This window comes from Balaenoptera physalus, assembly GCF_965194825.1.
Source record: "Balaenoptera physalus genome assembly, chromosome: 18".
In the NCBI taxonomy this organism is placed as follows: domain Eukaryota; kingdom Metazoa; phylum Chordata; class Mammalia; order Artiodactyla; family Balaenopteridae; genus Balaenoptera; species Balaenoptera physalus.
In genome coordinates, this window is record NC_138899.1 from 3,462,046 (window position 1) to 3,480,615 (window position 18,570).

Sequence of the window (18,570 nt, forward strand, 5' to 3'; positions counted from 1 at the left end):
TGAACATCCTTGTCTAGAATTTTAAAAAAGGAATTTCAGCATGTTACCGAATCAGTTTCTACTAAAAGCTCTGGTGGTATGCAAGCCAGTCCAAATGTTCCGCTATTGATGAGAAGAGCTGCCAAAGAAAGTTCTGAAAAACACATAACAATAAGCCATAACCATGCGTTTTCAAAATCATTTTCTGGTGTGTTGTGCTTATTTTCTAAGAATTCACAGAACTGTGGTAGGGGTAAGAAATGCCCTTCACAATGGAAATGCTCAGAGTCTCTTAGGGGGAGCAGACGTAAATAATTGCAGAAGAGCCTGGGAAATACTAACAGGAAGAGCTGCGGACACACAGAGGTGATATCCTGTTAGATACGGAAAAAATACAGCTCAGGCAAACCTTGTGATATGTTCATAGTCATCTTCTTAGCACTTGAGACAAACACCATGAAGATGAGAGACCAACACGTGTGTTCCCAAGCATGGGCCGCGGACACTAAAATGCTGACACCACCCCTTACCACCACAGCCTGTGTCAGACGTCAAAGGGACACCCGAAGCTGGCACATTTATACACACCATTAGGTACCAAAAAGGCTGACGGGTCAGACTTGCCATTACAGTGCTCTGGCCAGAGGTAGCTTATGAAGCTTTTCACATGGAAACGGAGTTTACTCCGAACATATTTTGTCACTTCCCATCTTATGTAGCTCTCCCCTTAGCCAAGATTTGTCATCTTAATGAAGCATGCAGTTTTGCAAGAGATTGAGACTCAAATCTTGCATTATGGCAGTCGGGCTAGCCACTTGGATGGACAGGACAAGCCCTCAACCGCTCTCCTGTTTCACAGGCCCCTGGTTGACTAGATGTCCTTCTTCATTTAGTGTTCTTTAAATTGGTTGAGATTTGAGGCAGGTACTTGAATGGGTGGCCACAGAGAATTGTCACTTTTCCCCCCCATTGTAGTGCCATTCTCTCTCCCTAGTTATTTTCCATAATTCATAGAGGTTTTTTTTTTTTTTCTTACCAACTGCTGACTGATTTTGGCAGTCAACAGGAAGAACAGTTGGTACTGTCTGCGAGCACCACAGAGCAAAGCTGTGAGGCAGGCTTTGGGAAGGAGGGAGCACGTCATCTCTCTGTTCATTGTCGACTGTGGTATGCAACTCACTGCAGGAAACTCAATCCCCAAAGCAAAATTCATGCAAACCTGGGTTCCAAAATGAAACTCCCAGAGAGTTATAGGCAGCAATACTACAGAACGGGTAGAATCAGTAATGACCACTCGTGGAGAACGAACATATGGAGGCAGCGCACCATGGAGACAAGACCTCCGGATGGAGGTGGAGGGGCTGGATTCTAGTTCTACTCCCTTAATTCAATGGAGACCCCGGGCAGGAAGACAGCTGGAAGGGATGACTAAGACCTCTTCTAGCGACATTTCTTTTTTTTTGGTTTTGGATTGGATTACGATTTATTTTTACTCCTTACCCTGTTCTTTTTTTTTTTTTTAATCAACTGTTTTATTTTATTTTTAAAATTTTTATTGGAGTATAGTTGCTTTACAATGTTGTGTTAGTTTCTGCTGTACAGCAAAGTGAATCAGCTATACGTATACATATATCCCCTCTTTTTTGGATTTCCTTCCCATTTAGGTCACCAAAGAGCACTGAGTAGAGTTCCCTGTGCTATACAGTAGGTTCTCATTAGTTATCTATTTTATACATAGTATCAATAGTGTATATGTATCAATCCCAATCTCCCAGTTCATCCCACCAACAACCCTTTTCCCCTCGGTATGCATACATTTGTTCTCTACGTCTGTGTCTCTATTTCTGCTTTGCAAATAAGATCATCTAGTGACATTTCTAACAGCCGTTCCAAAAATCAAAGTAGGTTTATCTTGAGAATTGTGCTAGATTTGGGGATATAAAAATTTTCCAGGGATGATGGGAAAAGATGAATGTGGGACAGAAAAACTAGGCAAGGAACAGAAGACGACAAACCATCTTGAGGTGCAGCCCTGTGGAGAGTGAGGAGGGAAGAGGCTACACATGTAACCGGTGACCACATTGTGAAGAACAGACATTTTCCTGTGAACACTGGGCATACACTAGAAGATTTAAAGAGGATCCCGTCTAACTTTTATAAAAATAATTTTGGAAACTGTATTCAAAATTTATAAAGTTCCTGCTTAAAACTGGCCGGAGAATGGATTGCTGGGCTTGGCTGTGAGCGGGACAGTATAATGAAATCAATGATTTGGGTTTGGAAGATTCTACAACTGTTGCTTGTCTGTTGGCCAACTTCTATTTATCTTTTACCCCACCTCCAGGAGTGGATTTTTTATATCCTTTTCTCCACGTCCAGTAGGGCTTGGGTGACCTTCATTTGTGTTCCCACAGCACCCTATGAATGATTCTTTGTTTCACTTATTCACAATGGCATTAGGTATTTGCCATTGCACATGTATATTTACATCTCCTGAAGAATATGAATTCTTGCACTTCACAAGTGGTGGGGTTGTGGGGAAGGTGGATTCAGATTAGAAACAGAAGACAAGGAATTCTGAGGTCTTAGGATAAGATGAGTCACAGAGACAGATGATAATGTCCTCAAGGATGAAAAGAAGGTATGATGGGCAATGAACACATAAGCCAGGCCCGGAAGTCATTCATCACGCTGGAAATAAGTGCTGGAACTCAGCAGGTGACAGGATAAACCATGGAGGGAATAAAAGAAAAAAACATAAGACAGAACGCTGGGGGCAATGATTCAGCTGCACCCCTCTCCTCCACCAAGACAAGGAAGATGAGAAAAAGTGAAACCTCGTAGTGGAGTATTTTCAGGAAATAGGCAGTTTTCAGGTCACATAGGAAAGCTAAATTTGAAGGGGAGTAAACATGGATGAAATGGATTTTCTCACAATGATTAGAAATTTCACAGGACTCAAGAGTGGGTAGTTAAGAAGTGGTCTGAGTGTTTCACATGGCAGATCTGCCTGTCAGGCCAGACTCGGAGGCAGCAAAAAAGGAGGTGTTGCTGGGATCCACGGTTTGGGATTACGAGGAGAGGATGGCAATGTGAGTCACAGGGCACGTGCGAGGGAAGGTGGGATGCTGGGATCCACGGTTTGGGATAATGAGGAGAGGATGGCAATGTGAGTCACAGGGCACGTGCGAGGGAAGGTGGGATGCTGGGATCCACGGTTTGGGATAACGAGGAGAGGTTGGGAATGTGAGTCACAGGACACGTACGAGGGAAGGTGGAATGCTAGACAGGCAGACACAGGGAAGGTGGGAGCCAGAGGACGGGGCCGCTCCCAAGCTCCTCGTGAGATTCTGGTGTGGTTACGCTCATGGAAATTCTCCCTGCGCAGGTAAAGCCAAGGGCTTTGTGAGTGAGGAGGGCTTCTGGGTTTCTGATTCAGTGGGAGGAGGGGAGGAAGGGAGTCTGAATCCACACTGCCAGTGTCCTGCTAAGACACAGCTGAAGACTTTGTGGAAATGGCTGGGTATTGTACTACCATCGCATTCGGATGATTTAAAAAAATAGTTTATTTAGCTATTTGGGTTTACTTTACAGTTATCCAACAGGTAGAGTCATTCATTCATTCTTTATTTTTATTGCTTACCACATGACTTATCTCACCTATATCTGGAGGTGCTCGCTAGAAATTTTAGCATTTGTTTGGCTGTGCTGGTCTTTTAGTAAATGTTTCTTTCTCCTTAAATAATGAAATTAGCTATTTAGTATTATTTCGGATTCCTTCCTCAGAAACCATTCTGAATAATACATTTTAGTCCCTACGGCCTCTACTCTCACTGATACCATGGATTAGCGGGACATAAATCTAGGAATCTATCTTCATCAGGAAAACCCAGACAAGCTCCCAAAATTTTCAAGGATTTACATTGTCTATTAATGACACTGACTAGGAGAAAAGTGTTGGCCATTTTAATTTTGTCTCTGTGATGAATTCATGTACAGTTTCTCTGTAATCAGTGCCTTAGTATGCTATATCAAATCCAACAAATTAAGATTCATCTGAATGAGACCAAATGTTCAGATCACCTACATTCTTGATTTTGGCTGCATTCGCTTATAAAAAGACGCTCTCAGAACCAGAGAAAAGGAGAGGTTGACACGTTCTCCTACTGAGTCCTCTGCTTCTGTGCTCCCTAGACGCAGGGTGCAACTCCTAGATGCATCGTCTCCTATGTGAGATGAAAATGTTAACGTCCTTCTGACTCCTGCAAAAGTAAACCACCTGTGAATTGAGTCATCGCTATTTTTATTAGAAAACCATTAGGTTTTTTTGTCTTTTTTTTTCTTTGAAGTGACAGATTTTAAAAGATTAAACACAATTGTCATCGAGGACTTCGAAAGTTTCAATCACCGCTACGGTTTCCAGAGATTGTTTTAGAGGCGTAGGCTGTAGGAGCACAGACAAGGGCTGGATGGGCGGTTGCCATGGAGCGCAGGCGGCCTGGACGCTGCAGTAGAGAGGGGTGTGGAGGGCACCTGTGAGGCTCCTCCCCTGCCGCTCCTTTCCTTCATCAGCTTCACTGATTACTGCTTTCAATCACAGAGGCACAGACGCAGAGGAGGGCTGCCCTTCTTGGGAGCCTAACGGGACCCACACTTCCCGTTTCCATGGCAGGAAGTGCACATCACCGGCCTCACCTTTTTAGGGACGTCCCCCATCTGACCACCCCTCGCTGATTGGCAGCCCACGGGCAGAACTATCTTCAGAGTGATCTTTCTAAACATCCATCTCGCTATGTTACTTCCATGCTTAAAATTATTTAATAGCAGGCCATGATTTTCAGGATAACGCTCAAACTCTTTTGAAATGTTTGTTAGACTTTCTGTAGTAAGATCCCTTTTCAACGCATTCAAGTTTATCTATTCTCAAACTATATCGTAGTTCTTACTGTTCCAAAATGGGAACTTGTTTTTTTCCTCTGGCTTAACGTATACTGTTTATTTGTCTTCATCTCTCTCTAAATCATCTACTTGATAAGCCCCTGTTCATCCTTCAAAACACAGATGGCTTCATGAACTCTCAGTCTAGTGTATAATTTATAACACTGAATTCATTACAGTAGTGTGTCTATGTCACTAATGTACCTTGTAGATATCTCTAGAATACCACTGAATTCCCGGTTTTGTCATTATTGTTATACCTGTCTGAATGTTCAACTTGACTGTGAAGTATTTGTGGACTAGAATAATGTTGGAAAAATATAAAGGTCATAGTTTAGACATATTGGGTGAAGGAAAGTAGATGGAATGACAAAATGGAAAAAGCAGAATTTCAAAGAAAGTGATTTTAATGGACACGAGCTACATGAACTCAGATATTTAAAATTTAATTTATTTCAAATAAATGAATCTTTAAAAAATTATACCTGTTTAAACTATATGAATTCATTCATTTTATAAAAATGCATCTCATGCAGTTCAAGAAACAAAGATATTAAATTTCATATTTCTGGTGCCATCACATTCTGGTATAATTGTAAACCAAAATCTAGGACCTATTTCATCCTCTAATTCTTTACCTACTCTTGGACTCACCTTGCCCACTGCCTCCAATTTATTAATATTCCAGAAACCTTCCATGGTTTTATATTGCCTCTAAGCTAAAATGCATACTTTAGGGCTTAGCATTCAAAGCCCTCCATAATATGATCTTTATTAATCTCTGAAGATCTAACACATTTCACTCCTCTAAAAGAGATGCTATTGACTGCTATTCTAACTTCCCACATACTCCCTGAGAGCAGAAAGCAATTCAAGGCTTGCGCAGACAGTATCAAGGGCCTACAGCATCTGAGCACAGAGTTCTTACTGAATGGTGTCACCGCTGCTGCCATTGTTATGTTAGATGCTATCTCGTATGTCTCGTATGTATTGTATGTCATATTATTGGAAGGTTTTTATTAATAATTACCTCATATAATTACCAGATTATATTTTAATGAGAAATAGTTTATTGTGGATGCTTATATTTTTGCTGCAAAATGCTTTATGCTTGTTATTACAGACAAAAAATGATTCTTTAAAAATTTCAATCTCCTTTGCTCTAAAAACATTAAGCATTGTTCAAACAAATACTTCCCATTTAAAGACAAGATATATCATAGCTAGATTAAAAATAGTCAACTTCTTTTACTGTAATATTAGAATTTCAAAAAATGCCCTGGTATCTATCTCTTAAAGTGCCCTACGAATGTCAATCTGTTCAGTTTTTAAAATAGCTTTATTGGCAATCATAAGAACAACACACTTTTTTATGTGTTTTGATGTCTGTGTCTCTCTCCCATCAGACTTGTTTTTCTTCCTGCTGATCTGAGAATGTCACTGTGTTCCTTTAAAACACAGATCTTTCTCCTCTTTACCATGCAGAGCACTTTCTGTACCTACCAGGTAATCTCTTTCAAACAGAAGCAGCCTCCCAAACCCCAGCATTTCCACAGGCACGCTATGGACAGTCCTTCACACATCTCTCGTTATTTATCATTTTCACGTAGTACTTAGGTGCATTGTATCTTATATCTTTTCCTGGTTTTCCTGTCTCACATTTATTCACCCACCTGTCCTACCATCTGTCTGTCTCATCCATCTATTCACTCACCATTCGTCCATTCGCCCATCTGTCCCTCCATCCATCCCCCCATCCCTCCATCCTTCTACCCATCCCTCCATTCATCCTTCCATCCCTCCATCCTTCCACCCATCCCTCTATCCATCCCTCCATCCTTCCATCAATCCCTTCATCCATCCTTCCATCCCTCCATCCCTCCGTCCTTCCACCCATCCCTCCATCCATACTTCCATCCCTCCATCCTGCCATCCATCTACCCATCTGTCCCTACATCCCTCCATCCATCCTTCCATCCCTCCATCCATCCTTCCATTCCTCCATCCATCCTTCCATTCCTCCATCCATCCTTCCATTCCTCCATCCCCCCCTTGATTCCTCCATCCTTCCATCCATCCCTCCATCCTTCTATCTATCCACCCCTCCATCCCTCCAGTCATAAATCAAACATGTGCCTAGGGCCTTCCTAATACCAGGCACTGTGCCAGCCTCTAGGACCACAGGGATGGACAGAATCTGCTTTATCCTTTGAGGAAGCTCAGTAAAACAACCATTTAACTAAAAGCCATCTTTTCCAGGCTGAATTCACATATTTCCCCCGTTTGCTTCTTGGATTCCTTAAGTTTCTACAGAAGACCACTATTTTGCATATTTATATTTTATTAATAATACTTCAAGATTTTACATTTTCATGGTGGCTTTGAAAAACTACTAAATATAAATATTCTAATGTTCAGTCTGGCTCTGAATGTACTTTTAAACATCCTCAAAGGATACATTTGTACTAAAATACAAGTTCTTTTCTCTTTGTTATAAATAGACTATTCTTGAAGTTTAACTTCAACGCAGAAAAGATAATTACAGCTACACACATCTAAAAGAGTACTGTATCTTCTGGTATTTGAAGAAAGTGGTTTGGCTCGAATTACATATAATTACAGGTTAAGAAAAATTAATTACTCTCACCTAGAACTGTATGACCTGTACAGCAAGCGGTGATGAATAAAAACTACTATTTTGTGCTTACGAGTGAATTACGCACTATGTGATCCTATGTATTATTTCATTATGGAAATCGTACCAATATGGTCAAGAGTGCTTAACAGAAAAAACAAATCTCTTCACCCCATAGCGACACATTGTGAAAAGCAAACCAGTGCCAAACCCAGACGAGGCTGATTAGCTCCAAAATCACAGAGGGAAGTGCACTGGATAAGTTAATGGATTCATTGAAGGAGCACCTTTAGTCTGTCTTTTTAACAAAATGGGCTCAATAATGTCAATAATATTCACCTGCCCTGTGGAATGTGACGTCATAAATGATTAACAGCAGCGTAAACACCGTCAGAGCCGTTGTCCTCACCGGGGTGTGTACAGACACCGACTCAGGGAGCATTGCCACCACCAGCAACAGCCACGTTACTGCCATTTACGTACTTTGAGGTTTGCTTTACTTCTAAAAATAGGAATCCTCATAGACCTTCATCCTGATCATGTGATCTTATATTGTTCTTCTTTAAGAGTATTTTTAGATTTTTAGATTTTTAAAAAACTACCTAGCTTTCCTAATGTTCTGTGGTGTGTTCATGTTTGCTTAGAGACTCATCTATGTTTATTTTTGTGAACTGTCTTCTGCTTTCAACTCCAAGAGGGCCAGGTCCTTTCCATCTTTTTTTTATAATTTTTATTGGAGTAGAGTTGATTTATAATGCTGTGTTAGTTTCAGGTGTACAGAAAAGTGAATCAGTTATACATATACATGTATCCACTCTTTTTTTTAGATTCTTTTCCCATATAGGCCATTATAGAGTACAGAGTAGAGTTCCCTGTGCTATACAGTACGTCCTTATTAGTTACCTATTTTATATATAGTAGTGTGTATATGTCAATCCCAATCTCCCAATTTATACCTCCCCCTCCCTTTCCCCCCTGGGAACCATAAGTTTGTTTTCTACATCTGTGACTCTATCTCTGTTTTGTAAATAAGTTCATTTGTACCTTTTTTTTTTTTTTTTTTTAGATTCCACATATAAGCAATATCATATGGTCTTTTCCATCTTTTGGAGCTCCACACCTATTTTGTGCAGCAAATTCACACCTGCACATAAGAGCTTACAATGGAATATTACTCAGCCATAAAAAGAAATGAAATTGAGTTATTTGTAGTGAGGTGGATGGAGTTAGAGTCTGTCATACAGAGTGAAGTAAGTCAGAAAGAGAAAAACAAATACCATATGCTAACACATATATATGGAATCTAAAAAAAAAAAATGTTCATGAAGAACCTAGGGGCAAGACGGGAATAAAGACACAGACTTACTAGAGAATGGACTTGAGGACATGGGGAGGGGAAAGGGTAAGCTGGGACAAAGTGAGAGAGTGGCATAGACATATATACACTACCAAACGTAAAATAGATAGCTAGTGGGAAGCAACCGCATAGCACAGGGAGATCAGCTCGGTGCTTTGTGACCACCTAGAGGGGTGGGATAGGGAGGGTGGGAGGGAGGGAGATGCAAGAGGGAAGAGATATGGAACATATGTATATGTATAACTGATTCACTTTGTTATAAAGCAGAAACTAACACACCATTGTAAAGCAATTATACTCCAATAAAGATGTTAAAAAAAAAAAAAAAGAGCTTGAGCATATTCCTGACCTAAACTTACGTGCCGGTTTTAAAAGAGAGTTCACTCTTTGAGTCAGTTAAATGTGATAAGACTGTTGATTGAAGGTCCCTGTGAGGTTCCGTCCCTTCTCCGCCTCAGCTACCCTCTCTGTCCATCTACCTCTGCTCTGTCTCATGTAGGTTACCACCTTAAGTTTACTGCCTGGTTTCCCAGCTCTAGTCTTGCTTTCCAATGATATGTTTTTTCATGTTGAAAGCCTAAATCAGATCATGTTGACACCCTCCTTAAAGCTCATCCATGGCTTCACGTTGAACTTGAAGTAGAACGCTGTGCTTTGCTCATACAAGTCCCCCTGGTCCTGGCCCCTGCGTCCCTCTAAGCATTCATTCTCAGCAAGGTGGATTCTGCCTCAGAGGGTGCCATTGGCTCCTGATGGGCAAAACCCCCCTTAGCTATGACAAGATCTGTGGCATACAACAGGTGCTTAATAAGGGCTTATTGAGTGACGACATCAATCTGGAGTGGGGAAGACTAGACTGACGCAGGAGAGATGGACCTGGACCAGGCATAGGCAGGACCACCATTCTTTCAGTAGTTGTCAAGAGCCAAGCCTGTCCAGGAAGATTGATCCTTGAGGGGCCACAAACCATTGTAACAGCTAAGATTGTGTCCCCCAGTCCTATTCTCTCATTCATTTTTTTCCATGTAGGGGAGCGACAGTGAAATAACAAAGGCTGAGAAACACCGCCCCACAGTGTGGTCTCTCCCCTTGTCACCGATGGGTGTTCGGGGCTCCACCATCCTGCTCCCATCAGCTTTCTTCTCTTGGGCTGCCCTCCCCTCGGGACAGCACAGAGGGCTCCCGCCCCACCCTGCTTCCTGCCCCATCACGTGACTGGCTCCTTTCCAGCCCTCAGGTCTCAGCCTGAACGTGGTGACTGTGGAGATGCCCGTTATGATCCCCGCCCACCTGAGCTAGGGACGCTGGGATTCGCCATCACGGTGTCCATCCTGGTTCCCTCCCAGTGAGGAGTTACAGGACCCGAACCTGTAATTATTTATTCATTTACTGCTCATGGTACACCCTCCCATCCCCCCACCCCGACTAGACTGTAAGACCCCTGTGAGGGGGACAGGCCATTCCTCCTTAACATTGCATCACAACTGCCTGTGGAATTTCAGGACACAAACGGTGCTCAGTAAGGCTTGTTGACCTGGAGTTAGAAGAAGGTAGATTGATTCCTAAGACCTGAAAATTGCATTAGCCATAGGCATACCCTGTTCTCACTTAGCAATGGTTGAGTGCCAGATATTACACTAAGCCTTTTGCTTAATGAGGCTGAGAGGGAAAACATAAAATGACTTTAAAAAAGAAACTATCACACATATCAGCCAGACTCGATTGTGGATACTTTCCTTTCCAAAAGAAACGTGATAATAGGTAGGAGGTTCGTTCGTTCATTCATTTAACAAACACTGGTTGTCTACTATGACCCAGACTCCAGGAGATGTGATCGTGAAACACACACACACACACACACACACACACGTGTGTGTGAAAATATATAAGAAAAAAAGAGATGTAATATTTGTTCTCAATAAAGTTCAGAGTGAAAAGGGAGACACACTGTCCAAGAATCAAACATCTGTAATGTTATTTTTAAATACTGAGTGAATATGCACCAAGAGTTTGGAGTAATTATCTTTAGGAAGTTCAGTTGTGGGTAATCTATATTTTCTTCTCTAATTTTCAAGTTTCTTATAAAGATTGGACACTATAACAAAATTATATTCATATATATGTGTATACGTACGTGTTTAGTACACGAGAAAAAAGGAAACACGTATACGTGCATATATATAGTACTTCCCAGTCACAATGAACATAGTACCAAGAGGTACTCTTAGATTCCTAATTTTTATTATTTTCAACATTAATAATGCCAGAGAAAAAGGAGGAATATGAGAGAAAGAATAATTTCATAGGCTATTTTCTAGCTTGAACTTATGGTTGATTTATGAAGTGCCCCTCGAGTAATAAAACAAAGGCTATAAACCATTAATTTATTGTGCTAATAAGAGCCAAGGGCCCTGATACAATGGTCTCGTCTTCAAAGATGTAAAGAAAGTAGAGCATGTTTAAAACTTTTAACAGTTCCCTGCTCTTACTTTTATTATCTTTTGTCTACTGGACTATTTCGGATTAATGAATTAATCGCTCCTTCATCCAATGATTTTATTTAATGTTATGTTAATCTTGCAATTCTTAGTACTGTCAGAGTGAATCCTTCCAAGGCTGTATATTTTAGAGAGACATGTAGTGGAATGTAGGTCATGCCTTACTTGAGAAGATATAAGGAATGAAAATTACATTAGAGGATGATGATGAAGAAAATAATTATTGTAATTGTTTTTTAATTAATTAATTTATGTTTTGGCCACACCACTTGACATGTGGGATCTTAGTTCCCTGACCAGGGATTGAACCCGTGCCCCCTGCAGTGGTAGCGCCAGGGAAGGCCTGTAATTGTTTCTGTTAGTGAATAAGCACAAACAGGAAACGTATATTTCATTGACTGTGGAGTCTGCCCTTTGTTACTTCCTTCAGAGCCTCTCTTCCTTTCTCTCTCTCTCACGCACACAAGGAGTAGGAATCATATCAGGTGGGTAGTTGAGATCAAGTTAAAGTTCTAACTGCGTTTCTTACTTCCTGTCTGTACCATCTTGAGCGAGTCACCGGCAGCCTTCCCGTTTCTGACCCCCCATTCGTACAGCCTTAGAGGAAACGTGAAGTCCCTCTCAGGTTATCATCGAAATTTCTCCTTCCACGCTGTCCTGCAACAGGTGTCACACAGGACACTCTGCTTGTCCGCAAAGCTCCTCTCACCCCAAAGTTCTAGAAAATTCTGGAACGACAGTGCAACCTATCCCTGTGAAAGCCTTGCTAAGTGGGGGTCAGCCATCCCCCAGCCCGGCTCCCCCTGGGCCCTATCAGTGCTGGGGGCTGCACGGCACCCCTGGCACCCGTGAACGGGCTCTAACAGATTTGTTTCTCTCTTCGTCACCCTCCAGATGGCTTTAAAATGAATATAGCATTCAAATAACTACACAGAAGAAAGCATCCTCTAACCAGTTGATTCATATAAAATGTGTGAAAATCAGATGATACCATTTATTTTTCCACTTAGAATTAGTTTCAAAAGTTTTCCCTTTATATAAATGACATAACATGGCAAAACAAGCATGTTTCACGTGAGCCGAAGTGCCTGCCGGTCGCTGGTCTATGGCTGGGGGAAATCAGGGCAGAAAGTGTTTGATTAAATGTACACAGTCCGGAGGGATTATTTTTAAAGTTACCTTTTAAAGTGGGACTGAATTAAAAATATATATATTTAAATAAATGAAATGCCTGAATAATTTAAAAAACACCAAATAGTAGAAGGTTAATAACTAGCAGCTTAACTTGTTTTCAAGCTGTTTAGATTTTTTTTTCACCACAAACGAAGTACTCCACGGACTCTTTGTCTCATAAAGAAAAATACCTCTGCTGAGACAGAATACAGTCCTGGAAGGCAGTCATGTAGAGTCCACTCAGATCATTTCAAGGACCTTCTATTTCTTTTTGAGCAACTTAAATTCTGCCTTGAAATAAGGATAAAGCTCTGATTCGTCCAGCTTTTTTTTAAAATATGTCATTTCATCAGCATGAACAAGAAACCATCACCAAACAGGATGCTTTTCCAGCCATCACTACCTCATGATTTTTCTTCACTTTTCGTCAAATTAAAACCCCCTTCTGTTAAAGCAGTGAGGCTGAGTATGTAAAGGGAGTAATGGCCTGAGTGAGTCTGCCCAAACTTGTGGGGACCGGTTCGAATCCTGTGAAGATGCCTTTGAGAAGAAAGGGCCGGTGGTGTAAATTATGCAACAGGTTAATTATTTTTTGGAAACAAAAATGCTTTAGGGAAAGCACGGTCAGTGTGATTTGCCGTTTTTTTCATAAAAGCTTAAAATAATTAAGCTGACCCTACACAATATTCCACTTAAACTGTACTTAGGGAGTGGCTACAAATTTTAAAAGTCATTTGCAGTTACAGGAGTAATGCATAGATATATGTACCTTCTAAACATAGATACAAGCTAAAAATTCCATTTGATTCTCATTCCAAAACCATTCCCCAGATATTAGTACTGTTAGGTTTCTGTGAATTGTTCCAGGTTTTAAAAATTCGTGTACGTCTGTGTATACTCGTCTCTAAACGATAGCGTAGGTTTGGTGGCTTCTTACGGACACAGACTCATTTGTTGGCCCTGCAAATCTGCACAGAGTGTCTGCCTGCATCTTTCCGTCACCGGTGCTGGAGACACAGCAGCAAACCGGGCAGCCGCGGCCTCCTCGGATGGTGGAGGACAGACAGGCAGCAACTTGGTCGAAGGTGGGCAACCTCAGGAGGGAGGACAAGCGGAGGACAGGGAGGGGGGGACTTGGTCGCGAGCAAAGCTGTCAACCTGCACACTTTAGCAGGGCTGTTCTCCACCTGCCTTCGCCCGAGGGGTGAACACGAGGCGAGCGTCCCCTAGACTCGCATCTGCACTGAGAATCGTCGCCACGCCTGCTGTTTCCTCCGGACGCCCGGAGCATCTAGGTCTCCACTCTCAGACTAGAGCTGACATTAAACACTGGTTAGGGTCAAACACTTCTTCCCTTGAGTCCAATTCCTTCTTTTCTCCCTTTCTCCTTCTCCTCCTTTTCTTTGCAAAACGCAGTCAGGACCTAGCCTCCAAAAGCCCTGGCTGCTGAAGGGTCAGTGGGCTGACGGTTGCATAAGAAACATTCCGATCAGAATGGCCAGCAACGGGAAGCAGCCGGCTCGTTTTTCCTGCATCTACTGGGCGAATCAGAAACAGAAAAAAGACACTAACTAAAGGAAGCGGTCTGCTCCGACTCATAAACGAACCTACCAGAGCCTCTGATCGAAGCTCAGGCCGGGACGCATGATCCGTGCCTTTCAAGTTCTGTAGTCTGAGGAAAGGGACTTTCGGCGCCTACATGAAAAGACACAGATCGAGGCGTGTGCAGTGGAAATAACACAGCACAGAAGACCCGGGTCTGGTCCCAGCAAAGGGGCCTCCCCACCGAAACGAAATATTCGCCGCGCCTTGTATTTTGATCCGTATGCCTCGCTCTAAGACGACCTCCTCATGTCTGAAATGAGGTCATGCCTGTTCACTGCCTACCTTCCTTCTTCTGCATGGAATTGTTATAGGGCTTAACTCAAATAAAGCAAACAAAACAGAACAAAAAAACCCTATAAATAGTTGTAACAAATTCCAAGGATGAGAGGAATCGTTACTTCTGAAATATCAGGATTTCCAGTGCCTCACGTACTGACTCCAAACCCACGGCTACATAAACAATAAACAGCACACATGGATTGGTAAACAAACGCACAACACCGAAGGGAAGACGTCTCTCCTCGACTGAAACAGAAGGAAATCCCGGTGTTCAGCACCACTGATGGAATCGCTGTAACGTGCAAAAGAACAGGAACAACGGGGCTAGAATCCCGCTACTGGTGATGCAGAGGCTCTCCTGCACAGGCTCTGATCAGTGTCTGGGAGAAAGGAAGCAATCTCACAAGATCCCCAAGACCCATCAGAGCCACAATGAAAGGATCCTATTTTTAGCTAAGAGAACTGAATTTCTAGCTAACACTCTACGCAGATTCACGCAGCAAAGGATGACTCCAAGCCCTTTACGTTCTAGCATCGTTTCTAAACAACTTGGAGAAGAATAGCTATTAATCTCACGCTAGCCACTCACAGCCAGAGGATGAACACGGGCGGCTTCCCAGAAACGTACGTTGGACTCAGCAGTTTGAGGATAAGGCTGCCCATACAAGAACCGTCCGTGAGGACCTGCTGCTGCTGCAAACAGCTCCTATTTAACCCTCGTCCTCATTAACCTCCCAGAAGAGAGTGGTAACAACTCTGCCTGTAACTATCACCGCATTTCGAACAAATGTTTTGTTTCTGAAACTGAGGGGTCTGCCTTGCTAGGTCAGAAATGAATAATTTTTTTAAAAACTTCATTTGCTGTTTGACTAGCACAAGAGTGAAACGTGAATAAGCTTTATTTCTGTGAAGTCAATGACTTGTCTTATAGCATAAAGTATATGAAAGGTTACATCTTAGAGAAGCTGGAGAAAGCTGTCTTTCCTAACTATTCAATAGGGAACGCATAAGCAAACATGATCAGCAAATGAATACATTGCTTTTTTTTCTTCGTCTTGTATTTTTGGCCTCCTTTGGGGAGATAAAGAGTGCGGGAAAATAAACTAGTGTAATGAAATGGGAACTCTTCCACATTTTTTATTTTGATGCACTTTTTCAAAGTCCCAATGTATGTGGGATTCAGTGTCATACCGTCCCCAGCTGCACTGTCAAGTGTCCCAGCACACGTGGGCGAGGGACAGCTGCCAGCCTGCGTTGGGTTGCTCCCCACCACGCTGCCGCCTCGGGTCTGACCTCACACTCTACACAGGTGTCTCGGAGGAACGATGGCTGGTCAGGTGTCATGGTCCCTGCCAGTCGCTCTCTCAGTGGAAGAATTCTCCCAGATTCCCTCACTTCGTCTCGACAAGTCAACCTTCTTTCTCAACATTAATAAAGTCAATTATTCTTATCTGTGTTTTTTTAAAGAACAAAATGCAACGAGAAAATCTTCGTGTTCTATATTCAGGAAACACTACTGTTCAGGTACTGGCTTAAAAGTTCTGACAATGAGTCAGTTGAAATAACTTCGCCGCCTACAGGCTTGTTGAACAATTCTGCATGTGAGCCCACATCTTATGCCACTGACTGCAGCGGGGCTAGCTGACATCACTCTGTGTTAGCAAGTCCTCTTTCCTCTTTTTTTTATCCAGTCTTTTGGCACGAATGTGCGTTCATGCCTACTACCGACTGTGTGAGCGCCCTCCTTCAGACCGCTATTTAAAGCTTAACTCCATTATTAGGTAGAAAAAGGAAAGAACAGGGGAAAGGATCATCAAGAAAGAGGTTGGGTGGCACAGACGACGAAAACGTTACTCACCGATGCTAAAATGCAAGGTTCTTATTTCTTCATCAGAGACGGATAAGGGTGTTCGCGTCAATCCAGGATTCAATACCTGTCTGACCCACACGGGGCCCCTTTCAGACACATCAGCAATTCTGAACCTTCTCTTCATGTCATTTCTGCACTAAAGTACTCTTTTCTGGCCTCATCAACTGTCATTCATTTTCACTTGAAGATGCTCTATCTCCCTCTCATTTTTAAAGAATGAGATTTATGTCTGCTTTCCAGTAAATTTATGTCTGCTTTCCAGTAATGGTTATGTTTTGAAGAAGCTATTGGCCACCAAGCTCTCTGCCACCAATGCACGTTCAGACGTTTTGTACCTAGGAACTTGCAATAATTCGTGGTGTCGCGGACTCTATTCTGTTTCCTGTTATTGCTCTAACATTACCTTCTCAGTTCTTTTACTTTTCAAATTCCTCTTTCTCTTCCTAACCCTAGTCACGGTGGCATTCTGAGTTGCTTCAGGGATTAAACAAAATCCAAACTGTGCCCTTGTGTCTCTGGGGAGCATCTCCCTGCTATTCCGTCTCCTGTTCCTTCCTCCTTCTGGAAGCCTGGGTATCCCTCCAGCAGACCCCTGGGCTCTTCCAATCCCCCCCGTTTTGGCTCCTCTGACTTCTGCTCTCTTTTAGACACTCCAGAAAGCTCTGGTACCAGCACTGGGGTCTGGGATGTGCGCACACTTAGTGGGGTTTCCGGACTTCTCCCCACGCTGTAAACAGAGGCTCCGAGCTTCCTTCATCCTGGGTTTGCTGACGAAACCGGTGAATCAGAAGGACTGATATGTTTCCAGGGACTACACTTGGCATCTCTCTTTGCCAAACACATCACAGCAGTTTGTTTTTGCCAGTGAGACGGGGGCAGCTCCCCGTGGGGACTCGGCTCACCTACTGGAAACGCTAACTGCTCTGGTAGGAGCTTGTAGGTCACCCACCTGCCAGCCTGGTAACGGGCACTGCTGCAGAGCCAGCCGGCATCTCTCCTCGGCCGGCAGCATCCTCTTGTCGTCCGGGAGGGTCTCGGCCAAGGGCTTATACCTGCAAAGAGCAGTGGGGACAGGAAAGCCATGACTGAATTGGTCATTAAAGGATTATCTTCAACAGGGTTGCCTTTGTTACCCTGTTTCTGAAACTTTTCCCATTCTTACTTTATCCCACGTGCCCCCAAATCTCCATCCATTGTGCATTTCACATTGGACCACTAGGAAACAGCCCTTATCCTTTACAAGGAAAATGATTTTAAAAGGAACCAAATATATCTCTCAATCCTGTAATGTATCTTTAATATTATCAGGAGTGATGCAAACCCTTTATCAAAAGAAACTTCGAAGAGGAAGAATATGAATCTATTAGTTCTCATTTAAATTTTTAGAATACTCTTAAAATACACCTTTTAAGGTATTCCAACATTCTCTGTTAGTGTTTGAGAGTGAATCTAGAGGTAGTTAGTATCTGTAATAAAGGGACGCCAAAACACCCACAAGTTTTATTTAAGTGAGAGGTAGAGAAGCTTCCTCCCCATTGAGTAGATACTGAGTATTTTAAATCTTCTAGAAGGACATTTTATTTTTGGAAAGTTCCTCAGAATAATTAAATTTCACTCTTTGGCTGAAATTCATGACTATATAAAGTTTTCCTATGGGTTTCTAAAAAAAATGCCTTTCAAAATTATATGACCCATTAAAAAAAAAATCTATGTGAAATTTTCATTTGCACTTAACGGCATTTAGCCTGACATGAAGCCAAACCACATTAGGAGGAGGAGGCGGAGGAGAAGGGGGAAGAGCAGGAGGAGGAAGGGGAAGAGGGGGAGGGGGAGAGACAGGGGAAGCGAGAAAAACATCTAACTGCATCTGGTGTGTTTATGATCCTCACGTTGGGCTGCCCTGGGAACTCAATGGTGATAATTAAATCACCTAAGTTTTCTGTTATTTTCTGTAAAATAGATTAGCTTTTCATCTAAAGTTGGTTGCAGCAAATTTGGCATCTTCTCAAATGAGCCCTTTGTTTCCTGAGGGCATCTAAGGAAGGCGGTGTGTCGCCTACACACCCGGTTCACCACCCCCATCCAGCCGAGCACTGAGAGGGCTGGACGTGTCCCACTGGCGGCCACCGCATTTCTTTATTTCTGCAAGTGCAGTAGAGAAGCGAGGTTGGAGGGGGAAGCGCAGCAGGAACTGTGGGCCGGGGTATAACATAAATACTGAGAAAATACACCTGTG

At 42.6% G+C, this 18,570-nt stretch overlaps 1 protein-coding gene across 5 annotated transcripts in view; it reads right to left on the reverse strand.

Annotated features, from left to right (window-relative positions):
• The window catches only part of MYO16 (myosin XVI), a 546,696-nt gene that overhangs the window by 77,998 nt on the left and 450,128 nt on the right, over positions 1-18,570 (reverse strand). For all 5 annotated transcript variants that reach the window (XM_082435257.1, XM_082435255.1, XM_082435256.1 and 2 more), the window contains one exon: positions 17,284-17,386. In XM_082435257.1, coding sequence (XP_082291383.1) covers positions 17,284-17,386 — 103 coding nt within the window. The remainder of the gene's footprint in view (positions 1-17,283; positions 17,387-18,570) is intronic.